Source organism: Corythoichthys intestinalis, chromosome 12, assembly GCF_030265065.1.
Source record: "Corythoichthys intestinalis isolate RoL2023-P3 chromosome 12, ASM3026506v1, whole genome shotgun sequence".
Classification (NCBI taxonomy): domain Eukaryota; kingdom Metazoa; phylum Chordata; class Actinopteri; order Syngnathiformes; family Syngnathidae; genus Corythoichthys; species Corythoichthys intestinalis.
Genome location: NC_080406.1, coordinates 46,834,709 through 46,854,472, shown reverse-complemented (window position 1 = coordinate 46,854,472; position 19,764 = coordinate 46,834,709). Strand labels below are relative to the sequence as shown.

General features: G+C 39.4%; 1 protein-coding gene across 1 annotated transcript; it reads right to left on the bottom strand.

Moving 5' to 3' along the window:
- Positions 1–3,779: 3,779 nt before the first annotated feature.
- LOC130927171 (myosin light chain 1, skeletal muscle isoform) lies at positions 3,780–14,687 on the bottom strand. The gene is made up of 6 exons (XM_057852801.1): positions 14,465–14,687; positions 12,935–12,962; positions 11,976–12,119; positions 8,983–9,156; positions 8,824–8,901; positions 3,780–4,276 (listed from the first exon to the last, which is right to left on the bottom strand). Exons 1-6 carry the CDS (start codon positions 14,591–14,593, stop codon positions 4,248–4,250), a joined length of 582 nt encoding a protein of 193 aa, XP_057708784.1. The 5' UTR covers positions 14,594–14,687; the 3' UTR covers positions 3,780–4,247.
- Between the last annotated feature and the right edge of the window lie 5,077 nt (positions 14,688–19,764).

Below are 19,764 nucleotides of genomic sequence, written 5' to 3'. Positions count from 1 at the left end.
AAAATGAAATATTAAAAATGCATTTATTCAGTACGACATGGTAAAATGAATTCATAATGGTCAAAACTGTCCACTTCTTGCACCTCCTAAACTATATTTTATGCCATCGGAGTTTTTTGTCATTTCCCTGCCCCGGCTTCAGAGAGCGTAAACAAATCAGGAGGCGTGATAGCTAGCCGACATGCTAACCCGAACCGAGTGCTGTTTCAGTCTTATTCTCGGCTTTTGAAGCGAAAAATCACACAAAACAACCAAAGGATCATCCCACACAGCGGCGGGGTTGTGGATTGTCTTCGCCGATCGGCAACTCGCCCGGCGGCGAGCAAGTTACAACTTATCGGACTCGTTCCCCTGCTGCGGGCAAGAGAGCTCGTTTGCTGGGGAAGCAGCTGCAGAATGACTGCCGGACAAACCGGCCGATGTCGGAGGAGCGCGTAGCTGCCACTTGGGCAACACGAGTATGGCGTAAGGGAGCGCATAGCTGCCACTTGGGCAACACGAGTATGGTGTAAGATAATGCTTTACTACACGGCGAAGGATGTAAACAGTGTGAGAGCGGTGTGCAGTTGTTGTGCAGCTAACATAGGATGTGTCTGTGGAGAGCTTTTCTACATGTCCATCCATGATCAAACATAAGTAAATATTCCTTTATTCAAAGAAATTTTGTAGTGTTTACTTTGTAATCGCTGTATTCTAGGCCATTTTTAACACAAAGTTGCAATTTCTGATGGGGCGGAAAATTTGACAGAACACCGGGCACACGAAGAAGCAATAAGCCGAGTACAGCGCTCTCCCGGCGGTGGGGGGGAGCGACAAGCCGCCGGTAGTCGGCCGAGTGTCATTCTTGGTGAACAAGGAGCATGTCAGCCACAAAATGCAATTATTATTATTACAATGCAAAATGTATTAAAATGTGTGCCATGAACCCAGTATTTGACAAAATACAAAACACGATATTTACTCACTCCCTCGTAATTCCAATGGTCCCACAGTTGTTGCACACTTGTTTTGGCCGATCTTCGGGTGACCTTTCGGGGTAAACTTTCTGAAACCCAAAAAGGCTCACATGCCTCTCCCTGGTGCAGCTACAAAAGCCTGCAGCCGTTTGGCTGGCGTGATGCGAAAAATAAACAAATTAATCCGCAAAATCAGCTGAATCTGCAGTCCATCTGCATGCTACAAAGCAATGCTGTATTGTGAGATGCTGACCCGGGTGACGTCACATTCACATTCGTCCTAAACCAAAGACTGGAGCCCGAAGTAACTCATTTTATGGCGGGGGATTAAAAAATTGAATATATAAAACGATCGCTTCCAAACACATCCAAGCGGTCCATTTCATTCAGGAGCATCAAACCTCGCGTGAAATATGAAGTAAACATGCTTTTTGGTGTCATATGCATTTTAAAGTGAATTCAGACGGTCGCGTGGTGAAAATTTTGAACAGAGACCACTCGGTAAGATGTGGAAACATAGTTTGCTAATTTGCTAATGCTAAATTTACATACATGGCTAACTGCTAGCGCCTTATTCATGAAGGCCAAAAGCCTTGTGTGAGAGGAGGAGGACCAGTCAATTAAGACTATTTGGATTCAGTTTTGTAAAAACTATGGTCTGGTGGGTCGTTCAAGTCTTGCAGCAATATCAAAAAATCATGTATTACCTCCATCTAACTTCGACTCCACCATTAGGCACTTCGTTCAATCTACTCATCCAGATTTTCCCAATCAGCCACCAACCTCTTTGATTCTGTGCTTAACCTAGACAATGCCCATAGACAAACCATTTCATTCATCTTGAATTCCTCAGATTGCCGGAGCCTTCTATGTACTCAATCTTTAAAGCAGAAGTGGGAGGATGAGATCGGGACTGCAATATCGGACGATCGTTGAAAGCAGATTTGTAAGGTCCATTCCTCCTCCATTTGTGCCAGGCATGGTCTGTTCCCGTGCATAGTAGTTTTAGAGTACATTACACCAATGCTTGACTATCAAAAATTTACCCCACTATCATTGATCGCTGCAATAGATGTAAACAATCACCTGCTGATCATACGCATATGTTTTGGTCCTGTCCTAATCTCTCTGGTTTCTTGCAGCAGATCTTAAGTAAAGCATTTAAGGAGATGTTACTCCATGCCATTTGACACAGTAAAGTTGACCAGCCTATTAGCCCTCGCCTGATAAGGAAAGCATGTCAGCCACAGTCTCTTCGGTGGGGTCAGAACACCCTCGCCCTACCAATGCAACAAGTTGATAGCGCAGCTCCTTAGATGTCAAGACATGCCACGAACTTGACCACCCAAACCTGCCACAGAAGGATGATCCCAAGACAACACCCAGGCAAGCCTTCCCCCGGCCCATTCCACTGCAACTTTCAAAAGACTGAACATGCATGGTAGGCTGATTGAACACTCTAAATTGTCCATAGGTGTGGGTGTGTGCGTGAATGGTTGTGTGTCTCCTTGTGCTCTGCGATTGGCTGGCAACCAATTCAGGGTGTCCCCTGCCTACTGCCCGAAGTTAGCTGGGATAGGCTCCAGCACCTCCGCGACCCTCGTGAGGAATAAGCGGCATGGAAAATGAATGAATGAATGAATGAACATTTAGATAACAACTGTCGCTTCTCGGGGACATTTCAATGTATCCGTTGTTTTGCTGACCCTGGATCCAGCATTGCCTCTCCGTCTATTTTGCCTTGATTTTTGATCACTGTTGACGAATAAATTGTCAACCTGTTTTCGGTGAGCCTTCTTTAAACCATTCAAAATGGAGTCAGTACAAAGGGTTAACACCAGAGTGGACGCGCGAAGTTTGGCCTTTCCGGCCGACTTGCTGGGGCTGCGCCAGCAGGATGCCTACTGGTTCGGCTGCCGCTGGAACCGAATTCCTTCAATACTCTGGAAATCGTGTCTAGCACACACTTGGGGAATGACCCATGCATAGCACTTTTTGGTTGCCCTCCTCTATCACCTGTTTTATTGGCACCAATCGCCTTCACAACCTTACTTGCGAGACAGCTCATTTTATTCAAATGGAAACATGCACATCCCCCATCATATAATAGTTGGCTCAAAGAGGTTCTGACTCATTTTAAGCTAGAGAAAATGAGATTCTCACTCTCTGGCAGGGGAAGTACTCTCCAAAAAACCTGGCAGCCCTTTAAGATTACGTGGATGGACTCTCCCAAGAAAGTGACTAGAAGCCCTGCTCCCCCTCTTTCCCTTTTATTTTGTAAAATTTAGTTAGTTTAGTTAATACTTAATTTTACTTTTTGTTCATTATAATTTCAATGCTACCAAAGTATTATTAAACTGTGCTTTTTGTGTTTCTTTGTTTTTCTTGTATTATTATTTTTATTTTTATTTTTATTTTTTGTTATTTCTTTTTTGTGTGTGTCTAGCTGTGTTTTGTTTCATTAGTGATGTATGCGTGGTCTGTTTAAAGTAGATAGAGGACCTGCTCACGAACCAGCCAATCACAACAATTATGTCAAAGACTAAGCCCTTACCTTTTTTTTTTCTGATACCAAATGACCATGAATAACATTAATCGAATTGTTACTTTGAGTTTGGCTGAGATGTATTGATTGAGGTAACTGTTTATAAAAAGTTCAAATATAAAATGTTTACACAAAGAGAGGAGACATGAGAGGAATCACTCTGTCCTTGCAGGAAAACGGAGAGGCACTGTTTAAGTTACTAGCTGGCTTGAGTGTGGAAACTGAGAAGTGCAGCAGATAAAAACTGGGATAAACAGAAAGTGTCAGAGATCAGGGAATAAAATGGGAACTTGTGAAAAGTTTATTGTGAAATGGCAGAGGAGAGTACAATAAGTTAAGACTCGGGATGGGTGAGATGATCAGGTGATCGACGTCAGTGGCCAGTCCTATGCCGAAGCAGTCGCTTGGACTGCCGGCCAACGAGTGACAGGAGGGGAGGGTCGTCATTCTCCCACCACCCCCTCCTGCACTGCAAAAACTAGCGACCACCACCAATCTGGCGGAGGGATTTTGGAAGATAGGAATTTAGGAACACGTCCGGAACTGAAGAAGCTGAAAGAGCACCAGTTGGAGACGAGGATAAAAACGTGTGGAACAAAACAATAAAAGGATTTAGAAATGGCCTCTCATAGTCCTTTGTTTGCTCTGCTTCCTCAGGTGGTCCAGGAAGCAGCGAGTGAATGTCTCGACACCATGGGGTCTGCACATACTCGATGCTCACCACCTCCAACACGGTGGGGGGGTCCTTACACTGACATGATGTGCTTGACAAAGGCTGCATGTTGAAGATCAGGACACAGGGAGGACACAAAAGAAGAATTTAAATAGGTCAGTTAATGCAGGCTTCGTAAATAGAATGTAGAATTTAATGTATTCTAACCACAATATATGAATTCTATTCTGGATCCCTTATAGTGTAATGATGCAGAATCCTAAACAGACATCCCGGAATACCTGCACTTAATTTTTATAAGCTATGAATATAACGATTAAAAATAGTTTAGCACTAGTCTAATGGTAAAAAACTGTATGTATATTTTTAAAGCTTCACGTCACGCAGTTTCTTACAAAAGGTGGTAGACTATACTGTAAATTTTGTAGTCACTAATAGTTTGAACATTAACACTAAACATAAATATTGTAATGTAGATAACTAATAACACAAGCAGTCAATTAAATTGTATCGTACTTAAAATAAAACATTAGGAGTGACCAGGATGGATAGGATCAGGAATGAGCATATCAGAGGGACAGTGCATGTTAGAGGATTTGGAGATAAAGTCAGAGTAAAGTTTGTAATAATTTGTATTTAATCATACCAATGTGCAAGTAAGCATACAATACATGCAACGATAATTTTAATAACTTTTTTGAAAAGCCATTTTAAACACGAAAAGCAGCATTAATATCGAACATACTCTTGAATAGGCCTGAAGGATAATAATAATTAAAAAAAAAAAAAACAATCATTGCGATTTTTGGGGGGTTTGCGTGACATTGCGATATTAAAACTAGAAGCATTTTCACCAGATAACTTGTATTAGTTAGTCTGTTGGGATAGGCGTGAGCGATATTGGAAAAAATTACCATTGCGATATATATATTGACAAGGCTCAACACTTAATTTTTGGATTCGACGCAGAAGACTGTTTCGAGGCGGTCTTTCTGACTTTTGATGCCGCACAGAGAGTTCTAGCCTCGGGTGGAAACCAGCAAGCTGTGGCTGCTAGCTTCAAACTGGCGTCGAGCCCTGCGTTCAGCGTTTTGTCCGAGGTCTGCAAAGCCCTCCAGCCCGATTTGTTTGCCGTGTCCTACAACCAGCCAGTGGGAAGCCATAGTAGGTTTCTTGCGGCTATGGAACTTCCCAAACGGCGTTGGAAGCCTTGATGTTAACATTATCATAAAAGTACCAAGGCACTCTCAATCAGTGATGATGTATCGAGTGTGAACTGTGTGTTGTTGACAATTAAACATCAAAACAACTTTTTTGACACCAAACTTGTGCTTTATTCTTCATATACTTGAAGTGTGACACGTAAATAAGTCACAGACTCACAGCAAGCATATGTACACAATAAATGATGAAGTGCAACACCCAAATATACGACATAACGTGATAAAAAGCTGGCAGTTTTTGGCCGACTGGGTCACCGATTCGTGTGGCCATTCGATTCCGAACACACACATACTTGTCTCGGTGGTTCTTTCATTTTTTTATTCAGTCTGTGGCTGACCTCCAGCCCTGTATTTTCTACAATCTCCTCCCACGAATCGCTTGCCATTTGGCAATCTTCATAATGTCTTCACTAGATATTGTAGAACTTGTCGTACTTGCTCTTCGTTGATACTCTTGTTGGTTTGGTCCATTTTTGCGTGTAGCAAAATCCTGTTTGACAATGGCGGTGAGTTTGCGCTGAACCGGAAACAACAGTCTGAGCGGACCAATCACAGTCGATTTGCGCCACGTCACACGCGTTGACACGACGCGAAGTCAGACAATTGAGAAGGAGCAAGATATGCTACGGTGGAGGGTCGTAAATCGGGTCTTCCTTGATGGCGCAGGTCTGACGCGGAAGCATAACTCGGCCTTCACACCACAATTTTGAGTGTTCAAGCTTCGTACCATGCACGTTTTTTTGGGATATTGCAGGAACCCGAAGCAAGAAGAAGAAAGACAGGTTTGCGTGTTCAAAAAAAAAAAAAAATAAATATATATATATATATATATATATATATATATATATATACATATGTATATATGTATATAATATATGTCGTCCTTGTTATGCAAGTATTACCATGTAATACCACGATAACGATGTTCAAATGATGTATCGTTCAGGCCTACTCTAGAAACATCATTCTCACTTCAGTAAACAAGAATTCACCGATTGCTGAGCGTTTTGCTAAAATGGGAATAGAGGTACTTCAGGGGCCATTCAAATTAGAGGTGGGGCCAGTGTCCCTTTGGCCCCACCCCTAAAAACGCCACTGTTCATAAATGTTCGAACAAAAGTTAAAATAACTCATTAATCCTTCATTGGTAAATTGACTTAAAACTCACTAAAACCTTCATCCACATATTTGGAAAATTTAACTGTTCTGAAAAATGTACTGTAGAGCAGTGGTCCCCAACTTCTGGGCCGCCGACCGGTACTGGTTCGTGCCGCATTTGCTACCGAGCCGCAGAGAAATAAATGATTTAATAACGACTGCAATCTGGCCTGTGACTCTTGACACATCAATAGCCCTGTCTATTATATAGACCCCACTCACGTGACGTCACAACTCCGCCCCCCTGACTTGTACCGCCATATTGTCCGTCAACTCATCGTGTTTACATATTACCGCTACGTACATTCCTCCTATTACTATGTGTTTTTATGCTTGTCTAAGGAATCACCGCCTAGTAAACGAACCCCAAAACCTTTCTGACAATCGTTAACATTGATTAATCAAAATGGTGAAGGCATGTGTGGCTGTTGGTTGCAGTAACAGAGAAGATAAACGGTCATTTTAGTAGTTACTGTGTGCCCATTGTTAAAAGGGCAAATCTCTAAAGCAGCACCGTTTGTTTATCTCGGTCCATGGTGCTTTTGTGTCGAAAGCCGTCAGACAGCGGCGAAAACATCAGATCATCAGATGGAGACTACGAAGCTCGTCGCCACGGTCGCGCAGCAAGAAGGTGAGCGCAACGACTGGTGTTGTGCCGAAAAATAGCCGCCCCGCGTGAAATGTCTCCCCTGACGGGAGCGCCCATACGAAAACGACTTTCTTGTACTGTGAATATGTATTGTTTTACTCTGCTTGAACTAATAAATCTTGTACTCTGAATATGTATTATTTTACTCTGCTTGATCTAATGAATTTCATACCTGTGTGGTTGTCATTGGGATATGGTTGTGAAAACCTGTAGACTAATACATTTCTGTTCAAAGATGGTTATGCGGCCCAGTCCCCGGTTTGTTGCTAAAATACAGTACTAATATTTTGTGTAATTTAATTATTTATTTAAAACTGATTTTACAGTCGTAAATCCATTACTGTAATGCGTCCGTGAAAAAATTTGATGTTTTCACTTCAATAAAGCGTTATAAATAAGCGCTCCCGTCAGAGGGTACATTTCACGCGGGGCGGCTTTTTTTCGGCACACACCGGCCCGTTGTCGAACCGCCGATCAAGTTTCATTTTACAATCGTGACAATGGTGACGCTCATCGTGACTAGAGTATGACTGGAGGTTTTTGCACGGGACGGGACCGGATATGAGGAAACATCGATTTGGGCATCAAATATGGATCTGGCGACTGGATCGACCGAAGCTTTTCCAAATAACGGCTTTTATGCAACTCATCCAATGAGTTTACAGCGTCTGAAAGCATCGGGGCTTCCATAATTTGCAAGTGAAACCACCTTTAGAAACTACGATCATTGACAATACGGACACACAATGACGGACAATATGGCGGCACAATACAGCGATCACGTGATTGTGTGACGTTGGTAATTGGGGTCTATAGACTAATCCGAGTAAAGATTTGTAAAGGTCGCCATCTAGTGGTTGGCCGCAATTACAAAGGTGTTTTCATACCTATAGCAGTCCAGTGCCAGTCAATGTAAACAGTAACTTAAGCTGCTGTTGACTGTGCTGCGGGCGGCGACGTCTTTTGACAGCTTTTTTACGGGGAAAAGGCCACCTGCTGACCCAGAAGAGGAGCCTACAACCAAGTCCATTCTGCATAATGTGTGGACAAAAGCTAGCAAACGAGGCAACAAATGCAAATTCTTTGAGAGCATCATACCTCATGATAAACCGTATTGCTAAAGCTAAGAAACCTTTCACGATTGGAGAAGAACTCATTATGCTTGCGACAACGGATATTTGTCGACAAGTTTTAGGAGAGGCCACTGTGTAAAAAAGGTTGATTCAGTGTATGGTGAGTGACATTTTCCCTGCACTTAATATTTGTTTTTAGGCTCGATGTGTTATTTTATATTTACTGTCATTTTCTGCCACACATTGCCGGTCCGTGAAAAAAAGGCCCACGTTACACCAGTCGGTGGTGCAAAAAAGATTGGGGACCATTGCTGTAGAGGATTAAAAATGTTAAATCAGTTCAAACATATAATCCAGTTATTCTTTGGTGTACCACTAGAAGAAGAAACAAACAGTATGTGGTGTTGTCTCTGGTTGCTCCAGATAGGACGGTTTGAACTCTCCATTTTTAAGAACTTTTTAAGTTACTTGTGAACTTTTTAGCGAGTAAAAAATAGTTACGTAGCAGCTAGATAGAAAATACATTACATGCGGATCATGTCTCACCCTCGTAGTTAATGCAGCCGTTTTCATCCTCCTGACCCGCCATGAGAGCGTCAATCTCAGTCTCATTCATCTTTTCTCCTGCAAGGGGAGCAAAAGCCAAACAATATCGTAAAAGCCTGTAGCGAATCCACTTACAACAACTAGGGCAGTATCACTTACCCAGTGTTGACAGGACAATACGCAGCTCAGCGCCCATCACTGTGCCGTTACCCTCTTTGTCGAACACGCGCAGACCCTCAACGTAGTCTTCATAGCCGGCCTTGTTTGGGCTATTGATGATGGTCTGAAGCATTGGCAGGAAACCCTCGAACTCAACTCTCTTGTTGGCCATGTCTATGTGCAGTAAAGCGATCGACAGTCATGGCATAAATTGACATGCCTACTTAAATTGTTGCTACTTTATCAGTAGCAAGTTGAAAGTTACCATTTCGATAAGTAGGTTAACTCATTCACTGCTTTTGACAGTGGTAGATAACAAATCATTTTGAACTGGTATGAATGGCATTGAATGATCATGGTTCGCTCGCTTAACGGCGATAGACGTCCAATTCATTTAGCAGCGAATGACCAGTCAAATGGATTGGACGTCGATCACCGCCAGAGGCAGCGAAGAAGTAAATTTATGAAATATTATTAAAGCCACAAGAACATGAGGTTGTTCATCTGCTTACTTAGTTTGAGTATTGCACGTGTTAATATGCCAGAGGTGCTCAGAGGTGGGTAATAACGCGTTACATTTAGTCCATTATATTTACCTGAGTAACTTTTTGAGAAAAATGTACTTCTAAGAGTAGTCGTACTAAGCCATACTTTTTACCTTTACTTGAGTAGATTTGTGAAAAAGAAACGCTACTCTTACTCTGCTACTTTGGGCAACACTAGCTGTCATATTTTTCCTCTTTATTCTACATAATAGAGTTTACTTATTCTGCCAGCGATACCAACAGTGGCTCTACCAGTTTCACCAATGAGACGTCGCAATAACATTCACATGACTCCATTACACCAGACTTAAGCTAGCCGTTCTATGATCACACCGGCCTGTTCAATCATGTGGTATCTTTAAAGCACCTTAATAAAATTTAAGTACCGTCAACATGACTTGAAAGTGCAGATTTTAAGCTCTCTCCCAGTGTTTATTTGGGATGATTAACCACGGAAAACCAGAAATATGACCCTTTTCATTTCATGATAGGACATATGTTTCCTCCACAAGAGAGCACTCATGCTCTTTTGACGAATGATGCTTTATTTATTTTTTTTGTACCGTATTGGCCCGAATATGAGTTTTTTGCATTGAAATAAGACTGAAAAAGTGGGGGTCGTCCTATATTCGCAGTCTAGACGTTATACCAATTCGCGCCGCTAGATGGCGCCAGATATCATTGAAGCGACGTTCTGACATGACAGATCTCAGCTACTCTGAAGTTTAACCAGTTTGCATTATTTTATTGCAATGTTTTTCCATATTCAGATTTGTTTCAAGACTACAGTTACAGTTAGACCTCACTTTGATGGTTAATGCAGTTATTGAAATTTTGTTGTTTTATCACAATAGATTTATTTACATTTCAAAAACCAGAACCATTCATTTACGAATGAGATTGCACTGTAGTTTACATATTTAAATGTTCAGATATTAAGATTTGAATGAGGCAAAATAACATGCTTTTTCTCTCAAATGTATTGTTATAATCATTTGTTTCAGATGTACTGTAATCATTTTCTGTATAAAAATTAATTTGGTGTTCTAAAAGCCTTTTTTCAAACTTGAGTCTTGAAAAAGAGGGGGTCGTCTTATAATCAGGGCCGTCTTATATTCGGGTCAATACGATATTTCTTTGGCTTAATGTGGTGATGTCATAGGTTTTAATGCAATATAATAATGACTGTTCATATAGGTGATTTCATGCTAAGAAAAAAAATACCTTAGCAGTTCTTTTCATCAAATACTTTTTACTTGAGTACATTTTTGGATGAGTACTTTTACTTATTACAATTATTTTGAAGTAATGCTACTCTTACCTGAGTGATTTTTTTTTTTGGGCTATTCTACCCACCTCTATAGGTATTGTGTTATTAATGTAAAAAAAAGATATTCTCTTACAAATCACTCCCGGAAAATGGTATTTATATAATCGACTATGGCAATCAAAACTGAACTTTTTTCCATTCATTTTCTATGGTGATTAACCTATGCTATACGACACACATATGTTATTTTCATCTTACTGTGATGTGGGAGAGTTTTGCGAATAATTGCAAAGGAAGCATTTTATTCTACAAATCCAACTATAGGAAACGACGTGATACATCACTTTTCCATTGCATATCAGAAGGGTTACACAAGAGTCGTTACATTTTTCCTCTTTATTCTACATATTAAATTTATTTTTTTTTAGCCAGTGATGCCAAGAATAGCTCTACCGATTTCACCAATGAGACGTTGCATAAATTATCACATGACTCCATTAAACCAATCAGATGCAAGCTTGGTGTTCTATCTTCACGCCAACCTGTTCAGTCATGCGCTGTCTTTAAAGCACCTTAAAAAATGAAGTATTTAAAATACAGCGCTGCCCTGTACATGACTCGAAAGTGTGGATTTAAATCTATGTCCCAGTTTTTATTTGGCACCAAATGATCACGGAAAACCGGAGATAATATCCTTTTAATTTCAAAATATTAATTATGAAGGAACTCTCACTATTCAAACTGGAACTATTTTATTCACCAGATGGCACTCATGCTCTTTGGACAAATAATGCTTCATTTATGTAATTTCTCTCGTCGGAATTCAATGTTTTTTTTTTTTTTTTTTTTATTTCTTTGGCTTAATGTGGTTATGTAATGGGTTATTGTAAAGTTTGATTCTAACAACAGTTCATATATAGATAACTTTGTGCTCAGAAAAAAATACCATTGTTTGAAAAAAAAAAAAATCCAACAAAAGTACAAACAGTTACAATTTTACTAATTACGTGAGTATTCTTTTCACCAAATACTTTTTTACTTATACTTCAGGCCACTACTTTTACTTTCACTTGAGTAATATTATTTGGATGGAACGCTACTCTTACTTTAGTAAAATTTTTGGCTACTCTACCAACCTCTGCCCCTTTTGTAGAATTGCAAGCAAAAATCAATCTTACCCTCAGCGGAGGGGCTTCCCAACAGTTTGTTCACATCCTTGTTGGTGGGGTTCTGTCCCAGAGCGCGCATGATGTCAGCGATCTGGTTGTAGGCCACCTTGTTGTCACCCACCCTGTCGAACAGACCGAAGGCCTCCCTGTAGTCTGTGTGGTCACACAACACAAGATTATATTCATACTGTATATTCAAACTGAATAATGACTATTGATTGCGTATTTTTAAACATGGATTTGGTTCATTTGACTTTTTAAGTCCATTATAGGGATTCCCTCAAAATTTTGGAAGTAATTGTACAAACACCAACTATCTGATTGTTTTTACAGGGAATGCTGAACATCGTGATTGATTATTTCGGATGCCGATTCAAAAGGCAAGAAACATTCATTTTGAACACAATGTTGAGCAATGCGCTCGCCGAGACTGCGTGACAGCAGGTGGAGGCAGCTCCTCAGGGGAAATCTCTATAGGTTGTGATATTATTGGCTGAATGGATAGACTGCTGCACAGCTCAGTCACCCTTCAGACTATTTCCATTTCAGCTGTCTCTCTCACTCTAAGCAAGGCTAGGGGCTCTTTTAAAAGACCACCTTGGAATTGATAGCTGAGAATATGAGCCCCCCTCCTTTTAAAGGCAAGTTGTGCGTGTGGATGTGCTGACAGCAGAGTGACTAGCTGTCATCCAGACAGGTCCACTTGATTAGTGCTCCTCTACAGTTTCAATCAACTATCAATACTTGGAATAGACCAAAAAGCAGAAATTGGCTGTTTTGTGATGTAAAAATGGCAAATGTGACCATTTTTCATGAGCATTTGGTTCTCAAGACCATTGGGAAGCAGTTCTTTGCATTGTCTAATTTGCCACCGAGTTCTATTAGTTTGTGTGTTATATATATTTTTTAATTCACGTGATTATGTACAGTGATCATGGAAAAATGCAGTGTTTCATCGGGATTCATACCTTCAATTTGGTCTGCGCTGAATTCAATCTGGAGGTGAGCAGAGAATAAATATTTTAGTTAGCATTCAGAACCAAAATAGACGTCTCAAGATAATTTACAAGCACAAGAACATCCTCACAAGGACTTTCTCCTAATCTGGACTAATAAATCAAGTCTAAACTGGGATTATATTTGCCTCTTGGCCAAATTTAGCGTCACATGGTGGCACCCGATATGTGGGGGTCCATCTTTAGCTACATTAAGATGCCCTCATTTGGTGTCATCACGCCACTTGAGTGACTGGGGGTGGGATCAAAGATGTCAGTAATGAGCTAGCCATGGTTCTAAGAATTCTAATGTGAGGTGCTCAAAACACCAATTACAAACAAGCATCAATTTACAAGAAACAAGATAAACCCATCCAGTCATTTTAGTTCTCGCCTGTCAATTGCAGGTCACATACGTATATGATAACAGTCATATTCACCCTACACAACCTGTTCCCACACACTACACACGTTTATGGTATCTTGTCTTCACTAAGAAAGTGGCCCTTGTTTCCAAATATTGTAACCACATAACTAACGGTCTCTATTATCACTGTTAAACATACAACTGTGAGTTCAACACTTTTTAGGGCAAATGACTATTTTTGGGGATTAAAAAAAAAAAAAAAAAAATTATACCTACTATAGACCTTGCGTCCACATATGTGGACATCATATTATGGGTCATGAAGGCAGTAATACTAACATTTGGTAAACAAACATGCCCCAAAATGTGATGTACATAGACCAGGTCAAACTTAAATTGTTAAATGTTAAATATTAAATGTTTACTATTCTAATTATCAATCATTATTTATATTTATTCATTTATTTATTTATATTTATTATTTATATACAATTTTTTTTATGAATAAATAAAATTATAAATGGATAAAATGTTAATGAAAACATGTTAATAAAATTTAAATAAATGACATTAACACTCTAAAGTATATATTTTTAAAAATTATTATTCATTTAAATTTTTAAATCATTAGAAAATTTAGTTTTTATTTATATTTTCAATTCAAATTGAGGGCCACGGTTCGGAATTTTCATTTAGTTTTAATTAAAGATTTTAAATGAAACATAAAATAAATAAATTAATTAAAAAAAAGGCAATATTTTACTGATTTTTTTACTTTGTTGTTTTTTTTTTATATATATATTTAATTTAATTAGTAGAATAAAGTAAAAAAAATCATATTTACTGTTTTATATTTTGCTTTTCTGTTTTTGTTTTATAATTAAAATGTTAAATAAATAACATTAAATGGAAAATGTTTACTATTAACACTTTAGATGCCATCAATGGTGCTAGACGTCCAATCTATTTCGGCTGAGAGAGATGGCAGAAATTATTTACTTCAAGCCTCTCCCAGTTATAATGGATTGGACGTCTTGCACCGCCACTGGTATCTAATTAGTTGCAATATGCCCAATGAACAGTTATATTTGTAGCCTCCCTCCCCATAGCAGAAGAAATCACTGTTTTTCTTCTACCTTGACGGCGGACAGGTCCACAGCAGCGGCTTTAGGAGCAGGCGCGGGGGCGGGTGCAGCTGCAGGTGCAGGCGCTGCCGCTGGTTCGGCCTTCTTGACGGGAGCCTTAGGGTCCTTCTTGGGTGCCATTTTAGCTTCAAGTCAAACGAGCGTGCTCCTTCAAAGACAAACAACTCCCGGAAAGGGGTAACAACACAAGGAGTGCAAACAAAGTGGAAGAGACTCAGAGCACGCAAGCAGCCCTTTGGGCGTATATATATGAGGCTATTTTTCTGCCTGGACCCCCGTAGGGCCGACCTTGTGTGAGGATTGGGTAGTCCTTGGGAGGGGTGTGTGTATTTGTGTGGCACCTCTCTAAACATGGCACACTGGCCTTATGTCACATTATCTTCAAAAAACATAAAACAATAAGTTAAAATATAAACTTGCATGCGGTTATAGCTTATTTAAACATACAGTGTAGCGAGGTACCTCAAATTTTAACCTCAATGTAAATTTCACCTATTTAACCCTATATATGGCGCTCGTTTTTACTCATTGGCTGCCATTGATGGCACTAGACGTCCTGAAACAGGCATTCAATACCAGTCATCCCAGTTTAAAATGGATGTCTGTTAGATATTATGAATTTCAAAATATAAAAATCAACTGGACAGTGCTTATTAGGGACCATAACCAGTGTCATTCTGTATTTATTAATTTTATGTATTTATTTTTAAACAAGTTTATGATTGATTATTGTATTCATTCATTATACATATATTATATATACAGTATAAGGAGAACATGGTTGTCGCCAAACAACCAGACATCGTGATCATGGACAAGCAGCAGGGGACAGCTGGTGTGACCGATGTAGCTATCCCCAACGATGGCAATATCAGGAAAAAGGAACAGGAGAAACTAGACAAATACCAAGGGCTCAAGGGAGAACTGGAGAGAGCCTGGAAGGTAAAAGCAACAGTGGTGACGGTGGTCATTGGAGCACGCGGGGCTGTGTCCCCGACACTGGAGAAGTGGCTTCAGCAGATACCAGGAGAAACATTAGGCATCTCAGTCCAGAAGAGTCCAGTCCTAGGAAGAGCAAATCTACCCTCAATCTCCCAGACCACTGGTAGAGGACCTGATCTTGAGATGAACAGCCACCTACCCTATCAGGGGGTGATGGGGTAAGGTGAGGGAAGATTTCTTTAAAATATGCAATATATAAGTAATAATAAGTTAAAGAAAACATATTCTACTAGTCATATTAACAACAACAACTATAATAGTATTAATAATAAGTTATTATGTCATCATTCATTGCCATCATAATAATAATCATTCTTAACCCAAATATTATAAATGTGATAACATTACTAAAACTAATACAATACATGCAGTATACCGTATGTTTGTATTGACTTCTTTTAGGGTGGCGTGGTGGCTGATCTGTCAGTATCTTGTCTCACATTTCTGAGAATCAACGGTTCAGTTCAGGGCTCAGGGCACTCTGGTTACCTCCAACATCTGAAAAATGTGCACGCTATGTTGACTGTCCAATCCAAAATCGGCGTAGCTGTGAGTGTTAGCGTAAATTGTTGTTTGTCCCTTGGTGCCCTGGCGATTAGCTGACAACTGGTTCAGGGTATATCAGTTGGGATAGGCTCTAGCACCCCCGCAAACATTGTGAGGAAAAGCATTTTAGAATTTGTATTTCATTTAGATGCCTCTATTAACTTGGTAAAATCCATGTGTTTCATAGAAAAGTATATTAATAGTTATTATATTTTGTTTTCTTGTCTAATATAGGGCAAAGTAGCGGATTCTAAGTTAGTGATTCTTATCTGGGGTTCGATGACTAAGCCTCAGGGGTTCGGTTAAGGTTAAGATACCCAGGGCCCTATTTTGTACGCCTCCTTAATCTAGGCAAAGGGGCGTTTTAGACCAGGTTTTGCACTGGTTTACCCTCAATTTACAGGCTTTATTCCAAGGGCGTAGGTTTGGTCTCAACATTGGTAGGGACAATATAAAAGCATAACCTGCTTGTACACTCTTTGCTCGGGATGGGACATTAATAAAACCAAACAAATTGGGTGAATGGGGTTCAGGGCTACATTTCTCACGAATATGAACCTAATTAATTGATATGCTAAATCAGGAGTGCTCATTACGTTGATCACGATCGACCAATCGATCGCAACGCTAGTTTGTGTTGCTAACGGCACCCCCCCACCCCCAAAAAAATATTTTTTATGTTAATGGTTAATTTTGATTGTTCTGTGCATGTTGTGTTGTGTGAGCAACATATGACTTTATGCAGCACCCGTCTCTCTATAAGCAGCTTATTGCTCACATTTTTCTGCAGAGTTCACTACATTCCTCACAGTTTAATTAACGTTAACAGTAGAAATCACAAACAAAAGGACACTTCTTTCTAAGCAGCTTCCTACTCGAGTTTTGCAGGTTAGCAAATTCACAGTTTAATGTTATGCTAACTTTGATGCAGGTCGGACTTCCAGTAGCAGAATTTGTGGTGTGTTCCCTACCTCCACTACAATGATGTCTTTTTACATTACTTATAGTGGCTGCTGCTGCTGCTGCTGGCTGAAAAAAAAAACTAATATTCCTCCTCTTCAAGGGGGGCGGAGGAGGCGGAATGTTGTCAACATGTATTTCTATCGGGGCTGTGTGAGTGTGAGCGTGCGTATGTGTATGTGTGTCGGGGGTGGGTCAAGTCATCAGCTAATGAAATGTGCGTTTGGGGGGGGTGGACTGGCACATTCGGCAAGTGAAAAGGTGTAAATGTAAGTTTGAACATAAATAAAATGATTCACTTAATAATGGTTGGGTCAATTCTATCCTCACAACATATAGGAAGATAATCTATATTATCTGTATAACTGAACTCATTATAGCTATATTGAATATAAAGTTGCCTAAACGTTGGTGGGGACAATTTGAGCATCCTGAGAAGTTGGTAGTTTCAGGTCCCTACGCCTTTGCTTTACTCCATTCCTTTCAACTGCTAGCGCTCCATCTAATGGGAGGAGAAATCAGTGCTCAGTGGAAGGTTTACTGGCACTTACTATGAGGAAGTATAACAGACCTACAGACGTGAACTGCGTAAATAATATAAAAAAAGAAAAATAATAAAAATAAAAAAAAACAACAACATTTGCTTAATTTTACTTCATGAAAATAGCATGTGATGCAAGGATGCGATGATAAAATGAGATTGTAGACATGTAAACAAAAAAGGAACAGTGAAAAAATGAAATGAGTTTTATTTTCCAACTTGGAAATCTACAGCAAAAGGCAAAATTATTCTTAATAAATTTGAACAAAATTTCACTTAGATGTTAACACGCTTGGTTTTGAATTTGTGAAATTTGTAAAAAAAAAAAAAAAAAAAAAAAAAAAAAGGCTTTATTGTGAAATTCCAAAGGGTTCGGTGAATGCACCTGTGAAACTCGTGGAGTTCGGTACCTTTAGCAACGTCAAGAACCCATGTTCCAAATAAAGTACTTGGGTGTGTCTATCTGCTTAAATTGACACACTGATTGGGTATTTGAGGTCATTGAGATTGCGTGTACACCTGTGTTCAACTCACGGCCATCTCTTCCCGGAGGATATGACGTACACAAGACATTCAGCTGCCAATGCCTGTTACACAGACAAGGATAAGTGTGCAAACTCTGCTCTCCTTGATTCTTGTCTATATCCGTCACAGTGCCAGCGGTGCAGACGAGCTCCCTTGCCCTCAGCACACTTCTACACACACTTGCTTTCCCTGACCCCATCTCCACTAGGGCAAGCCTCTGTCCCTCAGCTGTCAGGGAGGCTCACCCGCTGGCACCGTGCTGCACCTTCTCAGATTTAGCGTCCCTTCACCTCTGTAGGAATTGTGGCCTCCAATCCTTGCACCTGTGCTCCATTCCATTTTAAACTCCACTATGGAATCCCAATAGGATCACTCGTGCATTTAATTCAGGTTTATTAAACAGGCACTGTTTCCAAAAATTTCATGTAAATGTGTAATCTTGAATTAAACGCATTTATTAATGTAAGTTAATGTGAAAAAAATCATTAAACCAACATTTCGTTGTCAATGTTGTAATAACCATAAATGCCACTCAGTGAACGGAGACTTGGATGCTTCCATTGGTGACAAAAATAAACACAAAAATGTGATTCATATGGTGCCCCTAAAGGGACATCGCTAGAAATAAATAAATTTAAACCAATTGTTTTAAAAATAGTATGTAGTGCGCACTAAAAAATATCTAGTGCGCACCACATACTATCTGGCGCAACAAACATTAGCATTATATAGCAGTTAAGCTAGCGGACTTTGCTATGCAAGTTAGCCAATTGTTCTTTTGTAAGATCCTCATTTATTTATTTTAGGGCTGTCAAAATTATCGCGTTAACGGGCGGTAATTAATTTTTTAAATTAATCACGTTAAAATATTTGACGCAATTAACGCACTAGCCCCGCTCAAACAGATTTAAGTGTCAGTATAGTGAAAGGCCAACTTGTTAATTGTGTTTTATGGAGTTTTTCCGCCCTCTGTTGGCGCTCGGGTGCGACTGCTTTTATTGGCTTCAGCATCCATTACCATTGTGTAAGTAGTTATTGACATCAACAATGGCGGGCTACTAGTTTATTTTTGGATTGAAAATTTTACAAATTTTATTAAAACGAAAACATTAAGAGGGGTTTTAATATAAAATTTATATAACTATACTATACTATACTATACTATACTATACTATACTATACTATACTATACTATACTATACTATACTATACTATACTATACTATACTATACTATACTATACTAATATTCATCTTTAACAACTACAAGTCTTTCTATCCATGGATCACTTTAACAGAATGTTAATAATGTTATTGCCATCTTGTTGATTTATTGTAAACAAATACAGTACTTGTGTACCGTATGTTGAATGTATATATCCATCTTGTGTCTTATCTTTCCATTCCAACAATAATATACAGAAAAATATGGCATATTTTAGAGATGGTTTGAATTGCGATTAATTGCGATTAATTAATTTTTAAGCTGTAATTAACTCGATTAAAAATTTTAATCGTTTGACAGCCCTAATTTATTTATTTTATTATGTATTGTTTGTTGCTAAGCTCAAGCAGGCATCGCACACCAGCAGTTTTGGTGTGGTAAAAATGATAATACAGGATTTAGTTGACCTTTACTTCTGGACTCAACTAGCATCGGATACCAGCAGTTTCGGTGTACTAAAAATGATAATAATCCATCATGGACTCGACGAGAGT